The following is a 22,438-nucleotide window of genomic DNA, read 5'->3' as shown; positions in this document are numbered from 1 at the left end:
TCTAAATCCGGCCCGCGGACGGTCCAGGAATCAGCTTGTTTTTACATGGGTAGAATGTGTCTCTTTATTTTAAATGCATCTCTGGCTTATTTGTGGGGCATAGAAATTCGTTCATTATTTTTTCTCAAAATATAGTCCGGCCCCCCACAAGGTCTAAGGGACAGTGGACTGGCCCCCTGCTGAAAAAGTTTGCTGACCCCTGCTCCAAGGCATCGCTCCTCTGGTCTGGAGGTTGGTTTGAATGCTGCCAAACAATTTTCAGAGAGGTCACTCTCCTGATCAGCACTTCCCAGACTCATGTACAGTTTGGAGCAGGGGTCCACTTTGGAATCCACAGTCCAGCGGATTTTGTGGCTAGCTAGTGTAAAGAGTTTGCAACATGACCTCTTTTCTAAGATTATTAAAGGCTAATCCCAGTGATAGAAGAGAACAGCCCAGCAACAGACCCTCCCACCCAGGAGTTCTTCAGCTACTGCAGTGGTTTTCTAAGGAGGCCACATGGCAGGGCACAAAGCAAAGTAACTAACAGGACACCTGACAGTGTAAATTATTGGGGGGGGGGCGTCTAGCCTTCATCTAATCCGGGGTTTCCCAAACTTGGGTCTCTAGCTGTTGTTGGACTACAACTCCCATCATCCCTAGCTAGCAGGACCAGTGGTGGTCAGGGATGATGGGAATTGTAGTCCAACAACAGCTAGAGACCCAAGTTGCTGTGTTGAAGAAAAGGCCACCCTGACCCCTCTTGGATTTGAAGTAGCTTCAATCAGTAGCCAAGAATGCAAGTTTTTTTTAGTTCAGTGGGCTTTTTGAAAAGAAAATGCCTCAAAAGAGTAGCATGAGCTCAATTTTTTTACATTTGTTCCGTCAGCACATAGATCTATACCCCCAGCAGTCCCAGTCTAAAACATCTGGAAAGCGCCAACTTGGCAAAAGCTAATGCCATCCTGATTATTTAAATTTCAGAGAATTTATTTTCAAATGTGTTACTCGGATCTAAGCTTTCTCATACATACCTTTTAGATTTTGTATACTTTGCCTGATTTCGGTTTCCTTTACTGGTGTCTCCCAAAGTCACTCGCTATACCATTACTTAACCCAAGCAAGTAGCCTCTCCTTCCCTTTCTGCAGTGTTGCCAGGGGTTTGGTGAATCGTATTTGAAATTTTTCCTGAGTTGGGAGATTCCCGCTTCCCAGCCATCCAGCAGGTTATTGGTCGTGACTAGAGATCTCCCCTTGTGCTTAAGGATCTCAGTGAATCAGAGCCAGAGTGGGTCAAAAACTTCCTTTGTGCCAGCCCGTCTCAGCCGCCTGTGGTGCCTGCTCAAATATTTAAAATAAAAGAAGCAAACTGTCACTGAAATAACTTTTTTTAACATGTGGGAGGGATGCTGAGTGGCAGCATGTAAAGGGCAGAGGGTACAAAACACAAGAATAAATAGAGAAAATGACAAGCTACATGTTTTTCCCCTCCCGCCCTCCCCTTTACTTTCTATTAGGATGAAGACTCAAATGTATTTTTCCCAACAAGACAAAAGTAGATGATGTAACATCGAACCCCACAAACAAACTTGCCTATAAAGTTTTTTTTGTTCTAAATGCCACATTTGTAGGTTGTTGTTTTTTTAAAAAAAGAAAAAATTACCTCTGTGCACTTTGCCCTGTTGGAGAGCCTGTCGTTTAAGCTTATATTATTATTATTGTTGTTGTTGTTGTTTCAATTTTTGTTTGCTATTTAATAAATAAATTAGGAATAATCACTTCTCAGCAAATTAAAAAATATTTCCCTTTTAACTTGCAACTCTGATGAGAACATAAATATACACAAATGTACTTTTACAAGGCAGTAATAAATATTTAAGTTAACAATAAGTTAAAAACTACAAGAAGCTAAAATTCGCAAAAAGATACAAGAGTTAATGGTGCCAGTTTTTTTGTTCTTTTTTTTCTCATTTTATCGCAAACAGAAGCTGCCACAGACTCTTACAAAACACAAGTGAACACATTTATTGTCAAAAAATCAAGAAATCCTAAACTAATTTCTAAATCATTAAACAATTAAAACTCGAACTAATGCTAAAATGTTTTAATTATCATTAAGTTCGTCTTTTAAATGTTGTTCATTTTGTTTCCATTTTTTTTTTTGCTTGAGAGCAAAAGAAAATAAAAGTCCCTTGCTCCACAAGTGCCAACGATGACTTCGTTGTTTTCAGCAAACCAAAATAAATAAATAAATAAATTTTTAAAAAGAAGAACGGAAAATAGCCGATGTGCATTTTCAGGATGTGATTTGTGAACACAGATCCAAAGAGATGCCTCGGGAAAAGGCGGTAGCAGTTGCGTCCCCTTTTAAAAGTTAAGTTGTTTTTTTAAAGAGAAACTTCCCTTCTCGTTCCCTTTGAAGTATGTGGAGGGGGAATTAAAAAAAAAAGAAGCAACATGGACATGGATGTCAGTGTAGTACAACCCTTACAAACAGATTAATCCCACCTGAAGGCTCCATTCTGAAGGGAGACAACCATAAAATGAAATGAAATAAAACAAATAAATTATTTTTTATTTTTAAGCAGCAGCCCTACAGAGCAAGATTCAGACGTTTTTTAAAAGTCCTCCTGGGCTCTTTTGGCTTTAATTTGAGAAACTGGGCAATGCCTCCACGGAAATGGCTAAAACTCCAAAGGTATTTGGCATTTGTGGCTGCCGGATGAGTGAAAAACTTGAGTAGATTTCTCTCCACCATCACTCCCCACAATTTCTTGCTATTATACCAAATAAATAAAAAATAAGCTGGGCAGTGCTGTGGAGGAAGTGTCCCAAGTGAATGTTTTGGCCTGTCCCCATTCAACAAACATACACACTCGAAAGGGATGAAGGCTCCTTGTGGAGGACCATGGAGCAGGAGATGTCTTGGTCCAAAGGTGGAACACTCTCACCTGTGCCAAGAACCTCATCTCTGCCCCCTACCCACTCCATGATAGCACCTCCTATATCACAGGAAACTTACATACAGTAACAGAGATGACACCCTCAGGCGTGTTAATCCCGTTGTTAAAAAACAACAACGCGGAGGGGGGGAATTACAATGGGCAACGGTCAATGGGAAGAGATTTGGTATTAAGAACTGTCAGGGAAGCTTCCCCCAAGCCTTCGAATCGAGGCCTACGTGACAAAGGTGTGAGATATTGGAGCAGCAAGTTCCTTCCCTTCAAGGGTTGTGTTACATACGGTGTAGTTTTAGCTTTCCGCGAAATAAACATGGCCTCGGACACACAAGGTCTATTTGGTTGAAGATGGCGGTGGATGGGGTTATTTCGCCCTTAAACTTGCCGACATGTTTAGGACATTTAATCGGACAGAGACTGAATCCAGGAGGGCCAGGTGGGATAGGTGGCTGGGTACGCAGACCCTGCAGGGTTTGATCAGGGAATAGCCTTAAGCATTGTTCCACCGTCCCACTATCATGGTTAACAGGCAGGGGTGATGCTTATGCTAGGATGCCATTAGGTGCCATGATAGTAACTCGGTCACAGCTTAAGATGGCAAAGCTGTAAGCAGAAGCTGCTTGAAAGCTCTACGCTCCAGTGGGGTGAATCCTAGTTTCACCCTGGCTTCCCTTTTGAGCCAGAGAGCACATGTGTCATTTTCCTTAAGCATGTGCAGAGGTGCTCACTCACATACGCACCTCTCTGGCTACGTCAAAAAAGCTCTTGCCGCCTGCAATTTTTGCAGACAACCCAAGAACATTATGGGGTGCCTTGACCGAAGGAGGTTTTGAGGAGGTGTCTCAATGCTTAGCCTCAAAGGGCAACTTAGCTGAAACTTGCTGTTGTGTTTCACCAAACTGGCATCCAAATCTCTGCTGGGGAACCTGGTTAAGTACCTTTTCCTTCCAAACACGGACAAAGGGTTCTCCCCAATCTCTCCCCCATGATGGATCAGATACCACAAGACATCAGGTGGAGGGGAAACATGCCATCAGCTTAGAATCGGAGCGGGGATGTCATACTGAAAGCTAGATGTCCAGCAGACAAGAAGCATGTCTTTGGCAAGGATCCAGAAAGGTGGGCTGAGGCGCTCACCCTCCTGTGAGATGAGCAATCATACTGGCCCATGCCGTGACCACTGGCCCATGCTGCCTCGGACCAAGAACCCAAGCAGGAGTGTGCATCTCAAAAGACTGGAAGGTTTATTGCTGCCAAGAGGAAAAGAGAAGCCCCCTGAGAGAAATCTTAAAGCATGGGAATTGCAAGGCCTTCCTACGGGTCAGATTGCTCCACAACTGCCTTGCAGCGTGGTGGAAAGAGCTCCGATCCTTTCTCCTACAGCCCAGCGCACCAGAGACCTTCTGCTGGAAAGTCAGAAGACATCCTCGGCTGCTGGAGTCCACTGTGGCAAAGTGCAGTGTTGCTTTACAGAGGTGATTGGCTTTGTGGGGACGTATTCTCTCTCGGGGATGGACCAGCCACAGCAGAGCAGGCACTAAATCTAGCAGAATGGCTGAGGGCGAAAAGGTGGTGCCGTTTCAGAGCTGCCAGGGCATGTGGCTAATTCGGAGTGAGGGCGAGTGGGAAACAGAACTGACTTGAGTGAGCCGAGAGAAAGAATGAACACGGAGTTATCAAATGCTCAGATGGACACTTGGACTGTTGGGTCTTGCCAATGCCTCCACCTAGGAAGGCGGAGGAGGAACAGAAAACTGTGCCCCTTATTGAAAAGGAAGGCGTGGCACAGCCATCCCTTGTGGCATCACCCTTCCCCCCCCCCCCCGTGGATAGCAACTACCAGGAATCATGTTGGACTCATCCACCGCACAAGCCGGGCTGTGCAGTTCCCCTGGCCAAGTGTGACTTGCGCTCAGCTGTTCTAGGGAGCCACATGGACAAAGCAGAGCAAAGACATTGCCAAAACAGCCCCGAGATCTCCATTCAACAGCAAAGGGGGTCAAAGAGCTGACCTATTTGGTTGCATTAAGCTGCCTGGAAAGGGCAAGTGGCAGATGTTCTGCCTCACGTCCACTCAAATGGTAGGGGAAGGAGAAGAATTGGTGCCTCCCTAGCAAGTGCTCGCTGCTCCCTTTCTAGTCCTTCCTCAGAAAATGCCAAGACTGACAATCTCACCCCCCCCCCAGGCCCCAAGTCAGCCTGTCTCCACTTCTGTTGCATCTTCTGAAGTACAATGCCAGGCTCCTAGGGGGGAGCATTTGCAGATTCCCCAGCCTCCAGCTGCATGACCTTCTTTGGACCAGTTTTCCCTACTCCCCGCCTACCCAACTTATCCTTGGTCTCTTACATGAAACGGCTGGATCCATAATTAACATAAAGAGAACCCTTTAATTTTTAAGACTGTTGGAGCTGTGGACTCTAGTTACAGTATATGGATGTGGGATACTACCAGAAGTCAGTGTCAAACAAGAGACGCCCCTCAAAATAAGAGGGTCCCTGCTTTTCCTTCATGATCCTTCTCCTGATTGCCCCTGCACTTAGCCCATCATTATAGCACTACACTGAATGGACTGCCCAGGAGCCTCCCAAATTGGATCAAGCTGCCTTGCCTTTGGGAAACTGAATGTTAATCTACTTTTCCGTAATTGATGTCCATTGCGTCGTACACGGAGCTCTGCAGATCTAACTCTCCCTCTTCTTTCCAAGATGTTTTGCAGCATCATGCATAACAGCCTTGGCGTGCCAGCAGTGGGCAGTGACATCTGAGACAGTTCAGGTTTTGCGTCCTCTGCAACAGCTAGAGTAGTTGCTTGCTACCATTCCCCCATTGAGGACCATGTTGTCTCTTTGCTAAGGGTAGATATCAGGCATGCATTGAGAGGTGGGTGAATAGAGCCCCTCTTCCCCCACCCAGCATCAGCAGGGTTTTCCTGCAGAACCAAACCTATCTGCACAAATCAGCTTCCATACTCTAGCAGCACTAACTGTTTTGGGGTGCTTCTTTTTTTAAAATTTCACTCAATGGCTTTTCCGATGAAAAAGCCAAAAGAAATCTTAGTGGGCAAACAACTCTGAAAATGGACATGTGTAAAACTAATGCTGGTGTTAAGCACACAGCCTAAACCATTGTTGTTTTTTAAAGAAATAAACTGTTTCCTATGCTTTTTGTCCCTTTGTCAGGGGCTGGGTAGGTAAGAGAGAAGTCCGGTGGGGATGTTGCAAAAATCCGTAAGGTGACTGCAGCCCCTTCTGCCCTGTCCCCAGCCCCTAACAAGACACACAAAGACAAGAAAAGCAATAAAATAAAATAGAGAAGGCTAGTGGGGGGAAAAGAATCCTGAAAGCAATTTGCTGCTGCTTCTGCCCAGCTAAGGGAGGGACAGAACAATCCAAAACCCTTGGGATCTGAGGCACTAAGTGCTGCTCCTGCACAAGACTCTCAAAGACTTTCCAGGCAACTGGGGATGGGGGCAAGGGAGAGGCTGTGGCAGGAAAAAGATAATAGGTCAAGAAAAGCAGCTACCTTCCCAGCATGCTTCTGGTGTGGAGAAAGCACGTGGGCCTTACTCACTGCTGTTTGGGGTGCTTGTGAAACTGCTGCTATGCAACTGGCAACAGCTGGCATCTGTTGGGACACCACCCTTTGGAAAAAGCCATGTCTTTTCTCTCCTGGTCCCAGCACCTCTCTATACGGCACTAACTGAACTCGGTTTCCTTTCTAATTCTCACGCTTTTAAAAATGCCTTCAGTCACTGTGAGCCGCCACAGTTGTGCTGGTGGGCTCAGTTGCTTTCGCTGGCGTTTAAACCCTCCCTGCAACAAAGCCAGGCTCAACCCCAACTGCTGTACCGCCAAGTCGTTTTGCAAACCTGGGTGGAATTAGCAAAGGGAAGGGAAGGCTCAGCTTCCAGGAAGGAACCGCCCCAGCTCAGAACTATGGCTATCCCCCAACTCAATCAATCCCATATCAAAGCTGATGCCAAAATCCCAGTTCATTATATGGAGACTCTTGTGTGTCTCCAAGCTACCTGTATCTGTGAAATTTGATACAATACAGACATCCCCATCACTTGTCTGGAAAGGCCATTGGGAATGAATGACTGGTGTGTGTGTAGAGCAGTAGCACTTAGTGACTTGCTTTCTATTTGTCCCTTTGAATGTGTGTGTGTGTGTGTGTGTGTGTGTGTGTGTGAAGTTCAAGAATCCCAGTAAAAATTTCCAACAAGGTCTCTTTTCCTTTTTTATAAAAATAGATTTTTTTAAAATCTTTCTAAACGTTTGCTGTCGTTTTCGTTTTGTTTCCCATTTCAGCCTTTTTAATGTATCATTTCCCCCTTTTCATTCAGTCATTAGATTGATCTAACATTGAAAAAGAGAAAGGGAAAACTCACCCACCAGCCCATTCCCACTCCTGTACCTCCCCCTTTAATCAAAAACAACTTTCTAGCTTATCAGGATAGTCAACTAACACAGTTTGGGGGTAGGGGGTTGGCTCCCTTCTCTCTCTCTCTGTCAGATGGCCCCATGCTTGGTCTTAACAAATTCTTCGCCTAAAAATTTATAAAGAAAGAAGGAAAGAATGAAAGGCTTGATTTTGGGAGAGGCAAAACAGCAGGTTTAAATTGTACCACCACCTGATTCAAGTCCATATTTCTGACCCGAAAAGAAACTTGACCCATCTAGTCCACACAACCTGATTAATCGACTAGGAATCTTGGACACTGTGCCAGGTCCCTGGCCTCTCTCGCTTGCTTATCTCCATGACCTACGCTCTTACTTTAATCCCAAATTATTCCAGGACGTAAGCAAATTATCAAACCTGATATGCAAACATACAAAACAGAGCAGAAAAAATATATATGGGGCCTTTGCTTTCCCCCCAGGGAATGAGGCTTCTCTGGGGAAAGGCAGGAAGGACCCCCGTTTAGGACATATGGGGTTGGGTTTTTTCCCCAAATACAACATCATTCTAATTAAGGGCCAGGCAAGGTGGTAGGATTAACAAACAATATCGCTAACATTTTAGACCAAGGGATGAGATGAGAGCATTGTCCACCCACCACATTTGTACTTTTGCGTATTTTATTTTTTTTTTTGCATCCAAGAAGGACAAAAGTGGTGAGCTGGATTGTTGTAACTCCTCCCCGCCCCCCAGGCTAGCTCAGAAAAGCAGTCGTGACAATTCTTGGATTTGCTGATCCGCAATATTGGGGTGGGGGGGAGGTCGGGAGTATTTCTATATCACACCTTACAGGAGAGAGTGGTTTTCGTCCCCCCGGGGCCAGGAAACCTGCCCATCAAAAGGAACAATGTAAGGGGTCAGAATTCAAAGAGGGAAGGAAGGATGGAAGATTGGGGAAAGCTTCTGACTTGGGTAAAGTATGTTAGAAAAGCCTAGGACAAGGGACCGGGTTGGGGGGGGGGCGCAGTAGGGTCACAGAAACAGAGAGGTGTTCTATTCTGAGTGGATGTCTCCCCTGCACATTGCCAAGAGCAGGGACCGGTATTCAAAAGGTGGCTGACATGTTGCCACATCCGTGCTCCCTGCTGGGCTGTCGGGCACAGGGGAGGGGCAGCGGGAGAAGCCTCCTGCTTCCCAGAGAAGATCACGGTGTCTGGCGGTTTTTTGTTTTGTTTTAAATATTCTGCAACATTTGAGTCAATGAACATTTCCGTTCTCATGGCGAGTCGGGGAAGAGGGCTGTTTTCCAGCATCCTTGCCGCTCACCCCACCCCACCCCTCCCGCCATCTCTCTCGCCCCGCTCGCTCGCTCATGCCTTGTGTTGCTTACTGGTCTTGAAGGAAACCTGGAGAATTCGGTCGCCCAGTCGGTAGCCATTGAGGCTGGCGATGGCCATGGCTGCTTCGTCGTAGTTGGTCATGGTGACAAAGCCAAAGCCCTTGCACTTGTTGGTGGTGAAGTCGCGGATCACTTTGACGTTGGTGACTGCTCCAAAAGGCCCAAAGAGCTGCCACAGGACACTCTCATCGGCCTCTGGGGAGAGGTTGTACACAAAGATGCACCAGCCAGCACTGGAGGCCCCTGTCAGGTTGACTCCCGCCAGGCTGGTCATGCTGTCGATCGTGATGGGAGAGAACCTGGAGATCAAGGAGAGAGGACTACTTTGGGTGTAAGGCTGGCATTCTACCAGCATGAGCTCACTGCAATATGGACAGGTTAGGAACAGCGCTACCTACTTCTCAGGGGAAAGGGCGAGGCACCGGCAGTTCACTCCTACAAGCCTTGGCTCCAAGGGGCAGGAGGGAAAGGGCACAGGCAGTTCCTACCAAAAGACCTGGATCCTTCAGGTTGAATTTGATGTGCAGTCGTACCTTGCTTGTCGAACTTAATCCGTTCCCAGGGTCCATTTGACTCCCGGAACAGTTCAAAAACCAAAGCATGGCTTCCGATTGGCTGCAGGAGCTTCTTGCACTCAATTGGAAGCTGCGGAAGCAACGTCGGACGTTCGGCTTCCGAAAAACCTTCGCAAATTGGAACACTCACTTCTGGGTTTGCGGCGTTCAGGAGCCAAAACGTCCGAGTATCACGGCATTCAACAACCAAGGTACCTCTGTACAAGCCTACCTTTGTAATTTCCCCCACAGATTTTGGTGAGGTGACATTGTAATTCACACTCCTTCAAGGGTATTTCTGCCTGTGCTAGATGTTCCCCCAGTTTGGTTCAGCCTGCAAGTGTGCCACAAGTCTCCCTGTTTGTCCTTAAGGTTTCTTGGCTCTAATAACGAAGTAACCTCAAGGGTAAAATGGAAGGGCTCCTAACGAAGGAGACGGTGACTTTTCCTGTGCATGAATGAGTTCATCATGCAAGTCCTGAAATTGGAATCCCATGCAGAATCTGGCACAATGAGAATCTCATTTTCCATTTAAAGAAAAACAAACTTAAAACCCCCCCACACCAAGTTATAAACTTCATGGTAGCAAATAACATCTTAGAAATGATTCTAATGAAACAGGGAGGAATTCAATGTCGTGCTCTTCCAATTGTTCCGTCAGCTCAAGCATTTCAGCTTGCCAGACGAAATGATCCCCCCTCTCCGCCCCTGAGCTCTGTTATGGGGGTTCTCCCAAGCCCCCCAAAGCCAATTCTGGCACAGGGAAGGGGGAGAGGAGGGGGAAAGCCCATTGTACAAGGGATTCCAGCGATGGGACTCATTAGGAGCATCCTGCCCAGGATGTGGGGCAGAGCTTGCTGTGAGGAACAGGTATAGTACAAACTTCCCTATGTCTCTCTCTCTTCCCATCGCCCAGCCAGCTATTGTTTTCTGACATGTTGCTGGTGACCACCTGTGCTCCAGTTATTTCCTTCCCTTTCCTCGTCCACCCCAGTTTTGGAGGAGAAGAAAGAAAGAAAATTGAAATGTTTGGATAACCTGGATCTGTGGGTTGATTCAGGTAAAAGTTAAAGGAGCCCTGGACAGTTAAGTCCAGTCAAAGGCAACTATGGGGTTGCAGTGCTCATCTCGCTTTCAGGCTGAGGGAGCCGACGTTTGTCCACAAACAGCTTTCCAGGTCATGTGGCCAGCAGGACTAAATCGCTTCTGCTGCAACGGGACATCGTGATGGAAACCAGAGCGCACGGAAACACAGTTTACCTTCCCGCTGCAGCAGTGCCTATTTATCTACTTGCACTGGCGTGCTTTCGAACTGCTAGGTTGGCAAGAGCTGGGACAGAGCAATGGGAGCTCACCCCGTTGCAGAGATTTGAACCGCCAACCTTCTGATCGGCAAGCCCAAGAGGCTCCGTGGTTTAGACCACAGCGCCACCCGCGTCCCTCTGGGTTGTTTCACACCACAACTCTGTATATGGATGTGTAATTTTTGTTATTGATCCAGAACACACTGTTATTCGTGGCTGAATGGCTCACCAATACTACCTGCCTGCTGCAACTAAGCTTTCCTAATACAGGTTGAAGTGAATGTATCGGAGTGGTTCTGTGCAGAGAATATCTTCAACCTCCAGCCTGCTGCAGTAGAGCAGTCGTGTAAGTGTCTGCTAATTTACTTGACTTCAGCGGCAATCATTCTATGCTCATTTACTTGGAAGGAAGCCCCATTGACTTCAGTGGGATTTACGTCAGAATAAACACATGCATGCGATTGTGCTATTGCACAGAAAATTCTCTGTGAACAACAACCCTCCCCTCTAATCTTGTTGGGAACAGGAGGCGTGAAGGAAGGCAGTTCTGCAGAAGAGTCAAGCTTCTTCTTGCTGAATCTGAGGAAACAGCTGGGCATTGCCAGGAATCTCCAGGGCAGACTGGACCACTCATGAAGGATGCTGGCATAGCAACCACTTAAAATGACAAAGGCTCAATTTGGGGCTTAGGAATTTTGGACCTAAGGAGGAATGAGCTTGCTCAATGCCTGCATGTGGAACTACAGAGAGCTCCATTTAAGCTGCTCTGAGCTTTCGAAGGAAGATTGGGACGTGAAATATAAACAGTAATTGTTGTAACATGTTTGACAGCCTTCTAGCTCTCAGCTGTATCTGTCTTTGGTATAAAGTTTGTCCGCCTTCCCAATTCACCTTTGGAGCAACCGTCTAATTTCTGTCCTTCAAGCAACACAACTAAATGAAACCAAGAAGCACCCAACACAGTGACAACAGATAAACACAAGACCAAAAAAAAAAAAAAAATTATATAAGGAACAGCCAGTCATCTGAGCAAAACAGCAAACCCTTCTCTCGAACCAAACCCAAAACAGAACGAAAAGAGAGGCATGAAAGGTCTGTAGTGTGTCCCCCAAGACACACAAACCCAAATTCCACAGGCCTAAGGCAGAAGATGGAGGGATTCTATTGTTTTAACTTTTATAGTACTTTTAAATTCCCATGCTCGCTGAGGGAGGTGGGGGGAATAAGAAAAAAGAGGGGAAATGATTACAAATTAAAAAATTAGTATTGGGGAGGGGTGGGCATTGAACCAAGCAACCACAAATAAAGCTGTCTACGTTTTTTCCCCCCTTTAAGGTTAAGAAAAACAGTCAGATACCTTAGGAGACTACCAATGTTATGTCTAATCATGACACCCACATTTACTTTCTAAAAGGATGAGTGCGGCTGCACTGTTAAGGCCGAGGTTGGGGTGGGGGGGGCCTCTCGCCTCTGGGGCTGTGTTGACAATCACCTTTTTAAAATCCAGCCTTGTGCTGTGGGCCAAGGTGGGGAGGGAGGGGGGAGTGGCGAGGAGCGTAGGCTTTTGAAGGCTATTTACCTCTTGACGCCGTATGCCATGTTTAGCAAATTGTCGAGCCTGTGGGAGGAAGAGGAAGACGAGGAGAGGCCATTGTTAGTAGACGATCTCGTAACAAGAGGGTCGTGTGGTGCCATCTGGCTTGGCTATTAGTGCCGCAGCAAAGGCAGCGCTTGCTTCCTGAGACTAAGCACAGGTTGCTCTTTGCACTTGGAGGCCCTGGAGGAATTTAAATGTCTTAGGTTTGGAAATATATATATATCTATGTATATATATATATGTGCTGAACAGCAATGGGAAAGGATCTCCATCTATTTTGTTTGTTTATAATCTGTTTTTCACATACTGAGATGCATGGGTAATGGACAGGCACTAATTAATTAAGGGCAATGGTGTCTGCATTTCAAAAATGATGATGATGATTATGGTAATAATCAATCATTTTTTAAAAGAGAGAGAGAGAGAGAACACCTAGATAGAACAGAACATGGCAAACATATTTACAGTTACAACTTGCCACCCCCTCTTGTTAGGACTTACTTTCCTCTGCAGAGCTGTGTCCAGATTTCATGCAGCAACTCTGAATTTTCTTCAATTCATTTGCTTAAGAATCTGCATGATTACCATCATGCCATGGAATCTAGGCAGCTTGCCTTACTCTTTATTTTTTAAAGGCAAGAGTTTAGTCTTAATAGTTGCTAGCAAAGATCTGAAAACCTGCAGGTTGCCTGAGCTTCCAATGGGCAAAGCTACCAGCATTAGTACTTTTCCCTATTGGCCTTCCTGCTTCTATTGTCCTTTAAAATGGTCCCTCATCCCATCAACTGCACATATCTGGATTTCCAGAATCTCATCTCTTCAAAGAATGTGGTGCAGAAAGGCAAAATCTTGCTAAGAATTCCCCCAAATGGTGCAATTGCATAGAATACAGTATACACATTTCGGTAGCACAATTTTTATAACTTAGTAATAGGACTTGGGAGTATTTTTCCTAGTGCAGATATCCAGGCCTTACTTATGAGGTGCGTTTCTAATAAACTAGACCTTTTGCCTGTTTGCACATGCGGGAGAGAGCATTTAATGGGTGAAACATAACACCTCCCAGATCCATGGATGTGTTTATTAGCATTTGTGTTGTGGCTCTATCATGAACGGAAGTTTAATGAGCCAAGACACAGAAAATATCTACGTCCGCATGTTCCATGCATATGTATGACTTTTGCATGTCTGTCACGTTATGGCATGCCGTACACCATGCAGATGCCATGCCTATGAACATCATCTGTGTATGGGTCCACTGGATATGTATGAGCAGGGAGTTCAAACATAAGTGACCCAAACCTACAATTCACTCCATCATTACTTCACCAAACCAAACCAAAATCTATCCTGCCTGTTGGGACCTATATTGGCTTTTGGACCAAAGGAAGAAGCGAGATATCAGAAAAGCCTTCCAGCAGCACAAAATTCCTCGTCTAGTAGGCAGAGAGGCTATTTTAATTCTCCTAGTGTATTGTTATTGCTTTCTTTCTGATAAAAGTATGTTTTAGATACTATAGCTAAAAGTTGACCTGGAATGTGGGAAAGTAGCTGGGTTGATAATCCCACTTTTTGGGAAGGGCTTAGACACATGGCCTTCTGGAAACACTGTATTCCTCACTTCTACACAGTACAGTGGTACCTAGGTTCGCAAACACCTTGGAACCCAAACACTGCAAAGTGTTCCAGTTTGCGAACTTTTTTGGGAAGCCAAGAATGCTCCATTTTGAGTGTTACGCTTCCAATCTGAGTGCCAAAACTTCAGTTTTGAGTGCCACACTTCCATTTTGGGTTCCATGTTTCCGTTTTGAGTGTTATGCTGAGCTATGTCTGTTTTTGCTATTTATTTTGCGTTTTTGCGGCTCTTTTTTGTGTGTTACTGTGTGGAACCCAGTTCAGCTACTGATTGATTGACAGTGTGACCTCAGTACATTGTTTATTGCTTTCATTTTATGGATCAATGGTCTCAGATAGTAAAATTCATGTTAAATTGCTCTTTTAGGAGTTGTTTTTAAAAGTCTGGAACGGATCAAACCATTTTGCATTATTTCCTATGGGAAAGCGTGCCTTGGTTTTGGAACGCTTTGGTTTTGGAACGGACCTCCGGAACGGATTAAGTTTGAGAACCAAGGTACCGCTGTAATTCCATTTGGTGGTTTCTCTCTACCTGAATTGTCGGAATGTATCTGCATTAGCTGATGGGGTTAAAAGGGAAATTCACTACAGACATCTCTAAGAAAGAGAAGGAATCACCAGATTCTAAACCTGGGTGTGGCAGCTTACATTAGACCTTTCAGGACAGAAATCTGAACTAGCCTACTAGCAACCCAAGGTCATTTTGCTCTCCATGGGAGAAGGCCAACGGAACAATTACAGAGCACTCAGTGGCTCCATAGAACATGCCTGGAAGCAAAAAACCACTCCTTTAAATTCTTCACAACTTCAACCAAAAGCGGGACAGGGCTTTGGGATACAAGAATCCCCTTGAGCTTTGAACAGACCGTTTACCCTGAGGAGCTCTCCCAGCTCCTGCCACACTTTAGGGCCAAAATAGGAAATACAGTGGAATCTCAGGTTACATACACTTCAGGTTACATACACTTCAGGTTACAGACTCCGCTAACCCAGAAATAGTACCTCGGGTTAAGAACTTTGCTTCAGGATGAGAACAGAAATCGTGCTCCAGCAGTGTGGTGGCAGCAGGAGGCCTCATTAGCTAAAGTGGTGCTTCAGGTTAAGAACAGTTTCAGGTTAAGAACGGACCTCCGGAACAAATTAAGTACTTAACCCGAGGTACCACTGTATGTAAAACTGACAAATAACCCGTAGCATGGCATAGCATGTGTGTGTTTGTATGTGCATGGTTAACCCAGCCCCACTTCCACCATCCTGACAAAAATAAATAAATCCCTCCCCACTGTAAAGGTGCTATTTGCTCCAGGAAGAGAATCTGCCATTGATGCCTGTGCAAAACAGCAAGGGGGGGAGGGGGTTGTTGGAGCTAGGGACATTCAGTGCAATACACAGGTGTACCCTCTACTCCAAGTTGCTTCTTCTCAGACACAGCCCAGAATCCTTTGGGCTCCCATGCCAGCTAGAAGTGGACACAGAGTATGGCCAAGGTGGGTGGGTGGAGGAAATAAATATGAAGGACTCTGCCCACCTCAAGGACATGGAATGTGGAGAGGCAACAGAAGGTAGGATGGTGCAAGATACTGTTCAAAATACTCAGTTTCCTGTTCTCCAACACCAAAGTGGCAACTAACCTCTCTCTCTATATATAGATTTTAGAATCCAGTGTTTTTAGGCTCCGGTTACAATATTGATATATCTAAACCTATGGCCTTTTTGGTTTCGAAGCAACCCTACAAAATGACAGAGAGGCATATGAGTGCAACAGAAATGTCTTCGGCTCAGATGGTAAGAGAGCAACAGGAGATTAGGCAACAGAATAGTTCAGGAAGTCTACCCTCCAATCGAAGCAATTTCCTTCTCCAAGAAACAAAGGAAACACCCATAACAGTCCTCTGGGGAAGCAAGGCTAGAAAAATCTCTGTTCCCTGCTACACTCAAAATGTTTTCAAGTCCAAAGGGCACAGCTTCTCACTCGCTCTACCACAAGCTTCCTCCACAAGCCTCGATATGCTTCTAGTATCCAAACCACTTTTCCTACTGGGTCAAAAAAAGAGAGAAAAAGTAAAGGACCCCTGACAGTTAATTCCAGTCACAGACGATTCTGGGGTTGCGGCATTCATCTCGCTTTACAGGCCAAGGGAGCTGGTGTTTGTCCGCAGAGAGTTTTTCCAGGTCATGTGGCCAGCCTGACTAAGCCGCTTCTGGCACAACGGAACACCGACACCAGAGCAGTGCACTTCACATATGTACTTTGAGGAATCGGTACAACAACTATGTAAGGTAAAGGTAAAGGGACCCCTGTCCATTAGGTTCAGTCGTGACCGACTCTGGGGTTGCGGCACTCATCTCGTTTTATTGGCCGAGGGAGTCGGCGTACAGCTTCCGGGTTATGTGGCCAGCATGACTAAGCCGCTTCTGGCGAACCAGAGCAGCGCACGGAAACGCCGTTTACCTTCCCGCTGGAGCGGTACCTATTTATCTACTTGCACTGGTGTGCTTTCGAACTGCTAGGTTGGCAGGAGCTGGGACCGAGAAACGGGAGTTCACCACCGTCGCGGGGATTCGAACTGCTGACCTTCTGATTGGCAAGCCCAAGAGGCTCAGTGGTTTAGACCACAGCGCCACCCACATCCTTGGTCAAATATGCACAGCCTATGCCCAAATCCATCATGATGAGCACTTCCGCCTAATACAAGCCTCTGTGCATTTTTCCTTGCCACTGCTCTCCCCCCCCCCCCATGCCAGTTGGATGCAGCAGGCTGAATTCCTTTAAAACACAGCCACTGCAGCGAGTGCTCTAATCTTGCTATTTAGCATAACATGCACAACACAACTTCTACTGCTTGGTGGGGGCAACATGAAGAGCTCAAACCCAGGTTAAGTTCCACCTCAGCTATGAACTTCCCTGTGTTATCAAAGCCTGGGCATTTCCAGTGTTTGAAACTCCCATTGTTATAGACGCGTTTTGCGACAGGGGTTTCATTAGCGCGAGTAGTTTCTGAGCTCGGCACAGTGCTGCACCTAAGATTTCAGATTAAAAACACGGTGTAGAAGGAAAGGAGGACCTTTTTCTGCCTCCCCACTTCCAGCTACTCTCTGAAGACTGGAGAAGACACCTTCTTAAGAATATTAGGGGAAGGTGAGAAGGGGAAGGACTAGACCATGGGAAAAGTGAACATATGCAGTTCATTCATTTTCAGCTTTGTATTCTCATTATAAAAAAGCCCGCCTAGACATTCTGTTGTTGCACCCATAACCTAGGTTTAAGGTGCCATTTAGCTCCTAGCTTTCATATCTCAGTTTCTAACTCTGGACATTTTTCCCTCTCAGCTCTCCAGCTGTTAGGTGGGACTACCAGCCATCCTAGAGAGTTAGGAAGATGAACAACTTTGGAGATTTGGGGACAATATGAAGCTGAATAAATATGTGATGAGTAGGTACCACATAATGAGTCTCAAATAACGTCACTTTGTGAACAGTTCTCTCACACATGATTATTTATCCTGCTTGGGCATGAAGATAAATCTGTGTTAATCCATGCACGCTGCCACACATGAAAGTCACATCGAAAGCAGACATATGCGCCATCTTCACACCCAGCAGGTGTACACAGGGTGTTTTTCGATGCCATGTGGGAAAAATATCACGTGTGAAGCAGCAGATAACAAAAGAATCCATGAAAAATGTGGGAGAAAACATACATTTGATGCAGATCGGGAGTTCAGATGCAACCAGGCATTCAACGCCAAATGACGGGGAGTGGGGGATTAACAGCCTTGAGGCTTTCTTTCAGTTTGCCTAAGACTTTTCAAATCCAAACGGGCCAAGGAGCTGCTTAGGGATTGCTGCAGACCTTCAGGTGGCCCTCATAATCTGTCCCTCCCCATCTTACCTACAAATTGAAAAAAAGAAAATGGGGTACAGTGGTACCTTGGGTTACATATGCTTCAGCTTACAGACTCTGCTAACCCAGAAATACTACCTCGGGTTAAGAGCTTTGCTTCAGGATGAGAACAGAAATCGTGCTCCGGTGGCATGGCAGCAGTGGGAGGCTCCATTAGCTAAAGTGGTGCTTCAGGTTAAGAACAGTTTCAGGTATAGAACGGACCTCCGGAACGAATTAAGTACTTAACCCGAGGTACCACTGTATATGAGAATTCATGGATCACGATTTCCAAAACAACGTACAAAAAGAATTTCCTGTTTCTTACAGGATCTGTCCCACACAGAAGGAATCTGGACATTCATCTGTCCCAACCCTGCCCCCTGAGGAACACAATACAACTGGTAAATGGCACACATTGGTACTTAGGAAGATGGCACTTCCTCTGTTTACACCTGATGGAAATGTGGCTGCCCTCTAGATCCAGCAGAACCTCAAGCTATATCGACAACCGTCCCTTTACTGAATACTGAGATGTGGCTATTTCTGAAGTGGAGCGGCAGGGTCAGCTGCTGCTAAAACTATTAGGGGAAAACACAGCTAGGCACAAAGAGGCCCACTCACAGTGGAAGTGCCTGGCCTCACCACCACCAATCCTAGCAGTTTTCAGGTGAGCATCACTGGAGCACACAGACCGCTTCTAACCATCTAGTAGACCAGGTGCCCTGTAATCTTTTCCAATTCAGCGTAGCAACAATCTGAAAGATGCTCATAACATGGTCCCTTCCTGCCTTGAAGAACTCAGCATGAGGTAGCCACTGAATAGTACTGTTCCTGTCTGCCTCGTTATTAAGACCCCAATGTGAGGCATGGGCTCAGGAGGGAGTCCAGGAGGGAGTCCAGGAGCCCCCCCAAGGTGCACTGATCCACAGTATATTAAGGAAGTGCACACAGCAGTACCGGAACAAGGCCCAAGCCCAACGGGTCAGCTTTACAGAAGGCAATCTCTTAAGGAACAGCCAGTGAGACTGTGCTAAAGGGACACTGGAAGGAGGCAGAGGATTCAACCGCACATCTTCGCCTTGTGTTTACTTAGAGACTAGCCGCACCCATGGACACTCAGATCTAACATACAGGCAAATGATGAGGCTGGGTATCTGAGTCCTAGGTTTCCCCCAAGCATAGGGCGGCAGCTGCCAGGGACCGGGTGAGGAGAACAACCTGAACTCTCAGCCCTCCAGCAGAGGAGAGGGGAAGGTGTCTCACCTGAATCGCTGAGTCTGGTGGTGCAAAGGTCCCGTGTACCGTCGAGCTGTGGTCTGGTACAGATGCGTGAGCAAAGCTTGTCCTGTCTTCTGGCTGGGGTTGTTGGCAAACTTGACTGTGATGGGTTCACTGGCGCCCAGGGGCTTCTGCCCATTCAGCCCCTTGATGGCCTCCTCAGCTTCTATCCTCTTGTCAAAGCGGATGAAACCGACTCCTCTAGAGACACCTGGAAGAGCAGGAGTCAGAATGGCATGGGTGTCGTATGAATGCTGGCGAGGGCAACTGCTGAGTTGATAATGCGGGGCTACAGTATGGTACAGTCAACCCTCGGTTGTCGAATGTAATCCATTCCGGAAGCCCATTTGGCTTCTGAAACGTTCGACAACCGAGCCGCGGCTTCCAATTGGTTGCAAGAGCTTCCTGCACTCAAGCAGAAGCCGCGTTGGACATTCAGCTTCCGAAAAACGTTCGAAAACCAGAGTTTTGGGTGTTCGGGAGCCGAAATGTTCCAAAACAGAGCTGTTTGGGAACTGAGGTTTGACAGTATCTCTCATCTGAAGACAGACACTTCCCCCTAGCACCGTGCATTCAGTAACATTTGTTCAGTTTTCCTTTTAATGCCCCTGAATGTTTGAAACACATACAATATATAAAAGACTGGATAACCTCCATTGGGTAAATCAGACAACTTTAGATTAAGCTTTAAATATCTCAGCTAAGTACCCTGAAATAATCTTGGTAATTTCGGAAGTAGCATCCCTCAACAAATATTGGATTACAGACTCTTTGCAAGTCAATATTTTGAGCTGTGTGGGAGTCACTAGGAGATCTCTGCAAAGGTTGTCGAGAAAAGGGCAGTCCAAAATTATGTGGTGTATTGTATCTGGTGTTTTCTTATTACAGGAACAGAATCTGTTCTGGAAAGGGATTTTTTGAAACCTTCCAAACAAATGGATGAGGAGAATGCAAGTGCTTCTAAGAGGTGATATGGGGCCTGGCACCCACACAGTCTCAGCTTGAAGTCCTTCCCATAAGTAGTATGGATCAGTGGAGCTACTCAGTGGAGCAGGAGCACCTGACATATGTAGAAAGCCGTGATTTTTTACTTATTGCTTGACATGTTCCCACAGCGCCACCCGCGTATATTCTCCAAATAAAAGTTTACTTCCTGCCAGTGGTGAGATGGGTTGTGACAACCCACACAGAATCACATTTCTCCCCTCCAGGAGAGTGGACAATATTTCTACTTTAAAAAAAATATGTATGCATGTCATAATCACTCTAAAAGACAGTCTGTGCAGCCTATGCCTGTAGTTACTTCAGAGGAGGATCCTAATAGGTGTCCTCTTTTTTAAAACCTGCTCCATCTGTGTATGGCTGCTTCGTAAGAACTTATGAAGGACTCTGCTGATGAAGCAGATCTATCTAGCCCAGTATCCTGCTTCCAAAACTAGCCTCCAAGTGCTTCCAGGAAGTACACAAAGAAGGCTTGAAGGCAACAGCTCTCCACCACAGCAACTTGTATGAGAGTCACGACTAACAGTTTTTGGTAGACTTTTCCCCATCCCCCTTTTAAAGCCATCTAAAAGCTAGGGGTCCTTCTGGCGACACAAGGCAGCCCTGTTTAGGGAAGTTTTTAATGTTTAATGCTGTATTGTGTTTTTAATATTGGGCTGGGAGCTGCCCAGAGTAGCTGGGGAAACCCACTGATGGGGGGGGTATAAATAATAAATTATTATTGTTTGTTTGTTTGTTTGCTTGCTTGCTTGCACATGTCCTTGGGTTTGCATCTGTGCTTGGAAGGCCAATTCCATGTACACCCCCCGCCCTCCCACCTTGCTATAATGGAGACAAATTCTATGAAGGGGTAATAGTGTACTCTTTTCTCATTTTAAGTCTGGCACATATTGATTTTTTGAGAGGAACGCGCAACTGTGGAGTTTAACTGGACAGCCATGTGTCCCATTCCACACATTGCAAAATAAGGACACCTAGATTTGTTGCTGTGCATACACTCAACGAGAAACTGCAGCCAATTTTGGCTCTCCGCTGAGTGCATCTGTATAACACGTGAGCTTTTAATCCCCCCTTTTTTTCATTACTGCACTCACACTTTACATTTTTTAGTGTTGTGTGCAAAAATGTCATGCACAAAACCCTTCAGTACTAACCATTCTTGTTACCTGTGACATTATCACAGAATTTGAGGCACTGAGCAATAAGGAAAATGAGTGTCCAGGCTCAATAAAGGCCCTAGATTACAATTAATCTAGCCCTGGGAAGTGCAAAGTGGTAATACAATGGAACCTTGGTTCTCGAACGGCTTAGTTGACGAACAAATCAGCTCCCAAACAGCGAAAACCCAGAACTAAGTGTTCCAGTTTTTGGAAATCGGACGTCCGTTGCGGCTTCCGCTTGAGTGCAGGAAGCTCCTGCAGCCAATCAGAAGCCACACCTTGGTTTTTGAATGGTTTCGGGAGTCGAACGGACTCCTGGAATAGATTAAGTTTGAGAACCAAGGTTCCACTATTTAGACAAGAGTGTTTCTGGGTATTTGCAGAATCCGGGTGAAACTCCACTGATCCTCAACATGAGAATCAACCTTTGTTTGCCTGTGTGGACAAGGCCTGAGCCCATGTACCAAGTGTGATAGAAAGGATATGCAAATCAGAGCGCAAGCCCATGATGTCCTACAATGATAGCATTATAGGCACATCAGGCACATCCCTTCCTGCTCCGTTTGAAGGACCCCCAGGACTATGATAAATCCTCTCCTCACTCTGCTCAAGTCCCTTTGGCAATCTTTTTCCACCAGTGGCGCTGGTGGCAGGGTACTTATGCGCTTCTTAATACCTGTGACCTGATCGACAAGGATGCGGGAGGTGATGATGCGCCCATACTGCGAGAACAGCTGCTCCATCTCTTTCTGGCTCATCGTCTTGGGTAGGCCGCTCACGTAGAGATTGGCATCACGGATGGAGGCTGAGCTAGGCCGGGCGTAGGACACCTGGTGGCAGAGATGGCAGAATTACAAACACTCTCGAGAAAGAGCTTTCTGTTTCCACCTCCCACTTCAACCCCAGCAGCTCCCACTTTCTTCCAGGGGAGCCAAGGATTCCTACTTTATTCCTCCCCTGCCTACCTTCGCATCCATCTCCCATCCTCTTCCACTGTAAGCAACCTGAGACAGGAACCTCTCTTTTCACAGTGCCTATTAACTGTGTGGTAATAATAATAAGAGGGACACGGGTGGCACTGTGGTCTAAACCACAGAGCCTAGGGCTTGCCGATCAGAAGGTCGGCGGTTCGAATCCCCACAACGGGGGAGAGCTCCCGTTGTTCGGTCCCTGCTCCTGCCAACATAGCAGTTCGAAAGCACGTCAAAGTGCAAGTAGATAAATAGGTACCACTCCAGCGGGAAGGTAAACGGCGTTTCCGTGCGCTGCTCTGGTTCGCCAG

The 22,438-nt window shown here is 46.2% G+C and overlaps 1 protein-coding gene across 6 annotated transcripts in view; it reads right to left on the bottom strand.

The window, feature by feature from the left end:
- Positions 1 to 3,049: 3,049 nt before the first annotated feature.
- The window catches only part of ELAVL3 (ELAV like RNA binding protein 3), a 78,651-nt gene continuing 59,262 nt past the window's right edge, over positions 3,050 to 22,438 (bottom strand). For 2 of the 6 annotated variants that reach the window (XM_081176796.1, XM_081176797.1), the window contains exons 4-8: positions 21,833 to 21,986; positions 18,980 to 19,205; positions 12,178 to 12,216; positions 8,732 to 9,060; positions 3,050 to 7,489 (exon numbers count right to left, since the gene is read on the bottom strand). In XM_081176796.1, the coding sequence (XP_081032922.1) occupies positions 7,452 to 7,489; positions 8,732 to 9,060; positions 12,178 to 12,216; positions 18,980 to 19,205; positions 21,833 to 21,986 (786 nt within the window). In that variant the 3' untranslated portion in view covers positions 3,050 to 7,451. Of the gene's footprint in view, positions 9,061 to 12,177; positions 12,217 to 18,979; positions 19,206 to 21,832; positions 21,987 to 22,438 lie in introns of all 6 variants that reach the window. The other 4 variants (XM_081176798.1, XM_081176801.1, XM_081176799.1 and 1 more) reach the window with 4 other exon arrangements.

The sequence above is a fragment of the Podarcis bocagei genome (assembly GCF_964188305.1).
Source record: "Podarcis bocagei genome assembly, chromosome: 17".
Taxonomy (NCBI): domain Eukaryota; kingdom Metazoa; phylum Chordata; class Lepidosauria; order Squamata; family Lacertidae; genus Podarcis; species Podarcis bocagei.
Note: the sequence above shows the minus strand (reverse complement) of the source record. Positions and strands in the feature narration are given on the sequence as shown.